Source organism: Anopheles maculipalpis, chromosome 2RL (genome assembly GCF_943734695.1).
Source record: "Anopheles maculipalpis chromosome 2RL, idAnoMacuDA_375_x, whole genome shotgun sequence".
Taxonomy (NCBI): Eukaryota; Metazoa; Arthropoda; class Insecta; order Diptera; family Culicidae; genus Anopheles; species Anopheles maculipalpis.
Window position 1 is genome coordinate 59,736,155 of NC_064871.1, and position 6,836 is coordinate 59,742,990.

General features: G+C 45.3%; 1 protein-coding gene across 1 annotated transcript; it reads right to left on the reverse strand.

The window, feature by feature from the left end:
• Window positions 1-877: 877 nt before the first annotated feature.
• Window positions 878-6,105, reverse strand: LOC126567309 (uncharacterized). The gene is made up of 4 exons (XM_050223536.1): window positions 5,275-6,105; window positions 4,184-4,432; window positions 3,733-4,078; window positions 878-3,621 (listed from the first exon to the last, which is right to left on the reverse strand). Exons 1-4 carry the CDS (start codon window positions 6,103-6,105, stop codon window positions 878-880), a joined length of 4,170 nt encoding a protein of 1,389 aa, XP_050079493.1.
• Between the last annotated feature and the right edge of the window lie 731 nt (window positions 6,106-6,836).

A 6,836-nucleotide genomic window follows, 5' to 3' on the forward strand; every position in this document is an offset into this window, starting at 1 on the left:
CTGAGTTTTTTTAAAAGTCCTAAATTTCTGAGAATTCTGAGATTTTTTAAATTTCTGAGATTTTTGAGGTTTCTGAGATTTCCAAAATTTCTGAGAATTCTGCGATTGTTGAAATTTCTGAGATTTCTTAGATTTCTGAGATTAATGAAAATTCTGACATATCAGAGATTTCTAACATTTTTAAAATTCGGATATTTCTGAGATTTCAGATATTTCTGAGATTTCTGAGATTTCTTGTATTTCTGAGTTTTCTTTCATTTCTGAGAATTCGGAGATTTCTGAAATTTCTGAGTTATCTTAAAATTCTGAGGATTTGAAATTTCTAAAATTTCTGAAATTTCTGGGATTTTTTAAATTTTTGACATTTCTGAAATTTCTGACATTTTTGTAAATTCCTAGATTTCTGAGAATTCTGTGAGTTTTGAAATTTCTAAGATTACTGAAATTCTTGACATTTGAAAAATTTCTGATAATTCAGAAATTTTTTAAAATTCTGAGACATCGGAAATTTCTGAGATTTTCAAGCTTTCTGATATTTCTACGATTTCTGAGATTTCTGAAATTTCTAAGATAACTAAGATATCGAAAAATTCTGAGTGTTCTTTCGCGGATTTAATTTCGGATAAGTTTTGTTTGTCGCAGCTAATAGTTACCGGTTGATTCGCTTTTGAAAATGGAGAGAGCGCAAAAAGCCTTTTCGCCCCCTATTTATTGTGTTTTGAGGAGCAGTTGGTTCCCTTGCCATCGCCACAACAACAATCTTTTGTGTGCCGCAATCCGCTCCTCCGACAAGTCGACTGTCGGAGGATTTACAAAAAAGTAAAACAATGTTCCAACATCCTCCCCCACCTTGACGGATGTCAAAACCGTGATCCTATCAGCATGTGTTGTCCTCGTTGTCGGTGCGCAGCGGCAAGATGCAAATTTTCGTGATCGGACGCTTTATTATTCCCTTCGCGGTTTTCAGTGTTACCACGCGCACGATCTGATCCTCTCCGGGGTGAGTGTGTATGATGCGTGCTAGAGGCCAACGAGTAGTAGGTAAAGATTCGTCCATTAGTATCACCAACCTGCCGGTAAGTATGTTGTTGTTGTTGCTGCCCGGCCGTGTGTAACTTTTCTGCATCTCTTGTAGGTATTCGGTGGCCCAATGTTTCCAAAAACGTTGCACTAGCAGCTGCCACTTCTGAAGATCATCCAGGGTGCACGATTTCAGGTGAGTGTAGTCCGGCTCAGGAACAGCATGCATCGATGTGCCGATTAGAAAGTGTGCCGGTGTTAGTGCAGCTAGTTCGTCGGGATCATCGGATAGTGGTAACAATGGTCGGGAATTCATTGCTGCCTCTATTTGTTGAAGCACGGTACAGTAGCCTTCGTAAGACAGCCTCGTGCCGCCTAGGTGCCGGTAGAGATGTCTTTTCGCGGTTTTGACTGCTGCTTCCCATAATCCACCGAAGTTTGGAGCTTTCGGTGGAGTGAAGTGCCACGTGATGCCCTTATTCGCACAATCAGCAACAATGACGTTCCGTTGTTGCTCGTCGTCGAACATCTGAAAAAGCTCCCTGAGCTCGCGTTCGGCTCCTTCAAAATTTTTACCGTTGTCGGAATGGATGTGGGACGGTAGGTCGCGGCGCGAAGTAAAACGTCGTAGTGCGGCTAAGAATCCTGCAGTTGTGAGGTCTCTCACGAGTTCAAGATGAACAGCCTTCGTGGTGAAACAAACAAATATGCACAGGTAGCTCTTAGTAGCTGCGGCCCTTCGATGCGCAGGCTTTAAGTAGAACGGTCCGGCGTAATCCACTCCAGTGATGGAGAAAGGCCGGCTCGGTGTAATGCGTGATGATGGGAGTTGACCAATGGGTTGCTGTGCCAATGCGGGATCTTGGCGAATACAGCGAAAGCAATTCAGCACGATGCTTTTCACCAGTCGACGTCCGTCTAGTGGCCAATACTGCTCTCTCATCTGGGATAGTAGAAGTCTTCCGCCAGCATGCATAAGTTGTTCGTGGTAATGTTCAGCCATGAGACGGGTAAACTTATGCTGTTTAGGAAGCACCACGGGATGTTTCGATTGGTACGGCAACTGCGAGAGCTTTAATCGTCCTCCCACTCGTATTACGCCCGTCTCGTCGATGAAGGGGCTTAACTTGCGTATCGATGACTGCTTCCATAAGGCTTCTCCCTTTGTCAAGTGCTTGATTTCGTGAGCGAAGGCATCCTGCTGTGCTAATCTGCAAAGCACAGTTTTAGCTGCTTCCAAGTGTTCTGGCGTGATGCTTAGTGGTGCTACGTTGTGGTGTAATGATGGTTGTGTGCGCGCCTTCAGTTGAGTACTACGCGTAAAACGTACACAGTACCCAATTATACGCACCAATCTGGAATACGACGATGAAATATCGAACCATGGATGAGTCGACGTGGAAGCGATATTTGCACTCACCTGCCGGATTTCTAGATCCACTCCGTCGATGGAATCAGGCTTTGAGCTGGGCCATGACGATGAAGCAAAAGCTAGCCAATCCGGACCGGAGTGCCACTGTCGACTTTTGATGAAATTCGCTGCCGACATGCCGCGAGAGACCAGGTCGGCCGGATTGCTGGAACCAGGAACGTGTCGCCATTGTCGCGGATGAGAAAAGCGCTGCACTTCAGCAACACGGTTTGCCACGAATGTTTTCCACGTATTGGGTGGAGATGCTATCCACTTCAGCGTTACAGTTGAATCTGACCAGAAGAAGGACTCGACGCAATCGATCTGCATCGCCTTCAAGACCCGGTGATGGAGATGGGCTCCCAAAACAGCTGCGTTGAGTTCGAGTCTCGGCAATGTGACGCGTTTAAGAGGTGCTAATAGGGACTTCGATGCTAGTAAGCTGATCCGTATTTCTCCTTCCTCGTTTTCACAACTCGCGTAGATACAGGCTCCGTAGGCTGCTTCGGAGGCATCGGTGAACGTGTGGAGCTCTACTTGTGAATCAGGTAAAAGAACATGACGATTAGTTTTATACGTAGCTAGAGATTGCCATTCATCACTAATCGTTGTCCATTTGTTGTAGATCTGTTCGGGAACGGGATCATCCCAGCCGGATTTTAGCAGCCATAATTCCTGCATTAGCAACTTTGCACGGACCAATACAGGTGCAATCAGCCCAAGCGAATCATACATCTTCGCGATGCCTGATAGTATGGATCGCTTCGTTGAGGATGTTGATTCAACACAAACGTTCGAATCAAAACACAGCTCATCAGATTCTGGTTGCCAGGAGATACCGAGTGTTTTCACCGTTTCATTGGGAATGAACTGCAACGATGACTGGGTGCCGATCTGATCAGCACTTAAACCGCTGAGAACACCTAGATGATTTGATGTCCACTTGCGCAATTCGAATCCACCTTTCGCAAGCAGATCCGATAGCTCCTGGCGAAGACGTACAGTATCTTCTACTGTATTGGCACCACCAATGAAATCATCTACATAAAAGTTTCGTTTCAGGGCAGCTTGTGCATTCGAATAGTGAGCACCTTCATCATCTGCGAGCTGAAGCAAGGTGTGCGTAGCTAGGAACGATGAAGGCGAAAGTCCATACGTAACGGTGTTGAGTTCGAAAATCTGCATCGGGGCTTGTGGTGAAAAACGGAAAAAGATTCAAACCAATCGACGATCATCAGGATGCAACAAGATTTGTCGATACATTTTCGCTATGTCACCCACAAGCGAAACCTTGTAAGTACGGAATCGTAAGATTATGTCCAGCAGATCGTCTTGCACGATAGGACCGGTGCATAATATCTCGTTCAATGAATAACCAGAATTCATTTTTGCAGATCCATCGAACACTACTCTCAGTTTCGTTGTTGAGCTGGATGATTTAAAAACGGGATGATGTGGTAAATAGTAGGCCTGTTCCTCTTCCCGACCAACATTTATCGGCGACATGGGACCGAGATTCAAGTACTCCTTCATGAATTGATGATAGTCCGCTTTTAGTTGTGGATCGCGTTCCAGCCTCCTTTCCAGCAATTCGAAGCGTCTCAATGCTGTTGCCTTGGACTGGCCGAACTTCACGTTAAAGTCAGGCTGTCGAGGTAAACGGACGATATACCGACCCGAATCGTCGCGTTGGGTGGTTTCTTTAAAAAGTGTTTCGCATAGTTGTTCTTCAGGTGAATTGCAATCTCTAACCTGCAACTCTTCTACATTCCAGAATCGTTCGAGCGATTCCTCTAGAGTGCTCATGCAAACGATGGATGTTGCATTCGAGTTTTCCTCAGCAGGATTCAAATACGACGCTGAGCCGCTCACGGCCCATCCGAACACACTTTCGATGAGGACGGGAAGCCCTGACGAGATTTTATGTTGTGCCCCACTTTGAAAGAATTCGTGGTAATGCCGGGCACCGAGGATGAGATCTAGCGGTGCCGAATTATGAAACTGGGGGTCAGCAAGCATAAAATTCGAGGGTATTTGCCAATCATTCGCGTTCACGTCATGTGCTGGCAGATTCCCTATCAAGTTGTCTACTATCAAAAAGTCGGCGCTCAACTCATACGGGCTCGTTCGTGGTGAAATATTGGCACGCACCGATTTTGTCACCGGGGTGTTCGAATTTCCCGCTCCGATAAGTGCGATGTTAATCGCATCGCATTTAAGCGCTAATCTATGAGCAAGCCGGCGGCTCATAAGATCAGGCTGAGACGCATTATCTAAAAGTGCTCGCGCAGGATGAGCGACACCGTGCGCGTCAACTATCCGAACTACGGCAGTTTGGAGAAAAACGTGATCGTACGTTTGCTTGCTCGCGTGTGCTGCTACGTAGTGTGCTTGTGTATTCGCCATGTGATCGTTAGTGCTGTGTGGTGCATTTACGGGAGCATTTCGCGCAGCTGGCGTGGTGGGTGCAGTGGGAAATGTGCCGTGTGAAACTTGTGCGTGTAGTAGTGAGTGGTGCGCTAAATGGCAGTGTCGACACTTGTATTGCGAGGAGCAATCACGCACTCGGTGATTGTCCCGCAAGCAATTTAGGCAAATTCGTGTGTCTAAAGCTGTTCGGTATCGTTGTGCAGGATCCATAGCAAGGAATCGCTGGCATCGCGTAACGGCGTGAGGCATATTGCATACAGGGCAACTGTGAGGTTCTCTATCGGCGGTCGCAAAGCTCGTAGCGCGCAGTAAATTTGGACGTCGCGTGTGTGTGATAGGCTCCGCGAGTGATGTATCTGGTTTGTTTACTAACAATGTTTCGAGTCTCGCATTCGACGTTGTAAGAAAATTACAAGATTCTCGTAGCTTGGATTTTCGTCATTGGAAGCGTGCTCTTCCCAATCACGGAGCGTGATTGTTGGCAGCTTGGTGCACAATAAATGCTCCAAAATACTGCTCCAAGCGTCAGTATCTTCACCCAAGTGGTGAAGCGTATTTTTGTGGCGCTCAAATTCGTCAACCAGCTGATGAAGGGTGAACGCACCTTCGTGTCTGATCGGCTTCATGCTAAACATGGCCTGCAGGTGACGTTTTTTTAGCAAATATTCATTGGAATATCTGGCAGTGACCATTTTCCAAGCTTGGTCATAATTTGCCGCACTGATTGTAATCGCCTCGATAACTTGCGCCGCTTCACCCTTCAGCGCTGCACGCAAGTAGTGAAATTTTTGTATGGCGGGCAAATCTACGTTGTCGTGTATAAGACACTCGAAAGTGTCCCTAAAGGTCAACCATTGCATGTAGTCACCATTGAATTCCGGGAGTGTGATGGTGGGCAATTTTATTCCCTTCAGGGAGCTGTTGCCAGCCTTTTGCTGCGCGGCCTCATTACGCGAAATTTCCTTCATTTTCGCTTTCAATTCGCCTTCCACGTAGATTAAGCGTGGCTCGAAATCCTGCCTCAACGCGTCGTTATAGTCGGATTCTTCAACAGTGGTTGATGCATCTTCCAGCTGTTGTTGAATGTTCTCCAAATCGTTTGCCAACTGCTGGACTTTATTAAGTCGTATTTCCACGGCATTGGAGTCTCGCTCGGGATCAAATTCCCGTAAAAACTGTTCGTGTCGCACCAAAGTAGTGAGCAAAATCGTCCTTCGTGAAGCCAAAATTGTTTGAGTAGGCATTTTGTTAAACGGTGCGAAAGTTGCGTACTCGAGTGTAGTGTACTAAAATGCGAGCTAACTACCGAAATGCGCGCGCGTGGATTATGCTAAACTTATCGAAAAAATCGCGAGTATTCGGGTTGTAAATATCCTGGTCACGGCACCAATGTTCTTTCGCGGATTTAATTTCGGATAAGTTTTGTTTGTCGCAGCTAATAGTTACCGGTTGATTCGCTTTTGAAAATGGAGAGAGCGCAAAAAGCCTTTTCGCCCCCTATTTATTGTGTTTTGAGGAGCAGTTGGTTCCCTTGCCATCACCACAACAACAATATTTTGTGTGCCGCAATCCGCTCCTCCGACAAGTCGACTGTCGGAGGATTTACAAAAAAGTAAAACAATGTTCCAACACTGAGATTTTTGAGAATTCTGAGATTTCTGAGAATTCTGAGATTTCTAAGAGTTCTGAGATTTTTAAAAAATCTGAGATTTCTAAGAATTTTGAAATTGTTGAAAATCCTGAGATCTGAAGGTTTCAGAGATTTTTGAAAATTCTGATTTATCTTAGAATTTTGATATTTTTTATATTTCTGAGATTTTTGAGATTCCTGACATTTTAAAAATTGAGAGATTTCTGAGATTTCTAAGAATTCTGAATTTTTGAGCGTTCTGAGATTTCTGAGAATTTTGAGAGTTTTATATTTTTGAGATTTCTGAGATTTCTGATATAAGTTAACGCACGGTGTCCGGGAGAA

Coding starts and splice junctions, on each gene's coding strand:
- LOC126567309 (XM_050223536.1), bottom strand. CDS start 6,105: ATGCCTACTCAAACAATTTTGGCTTCACGAAGGACGATTTTGCTCACT. Junction 4,079..4,183: donor GGAATGTAGAAGAGTTGCAG/GTTAGAGATTGC, acceptor TTACCTCGACAG/CCTGACTTTAACGTGAAGTT. Junction 3,622..3,732: donor GGACATAATCTTACGATTCC/GTACTTACAAGG, acceptor TTTCACCACAAG/CCCCGATGCAGATTTTCGAA.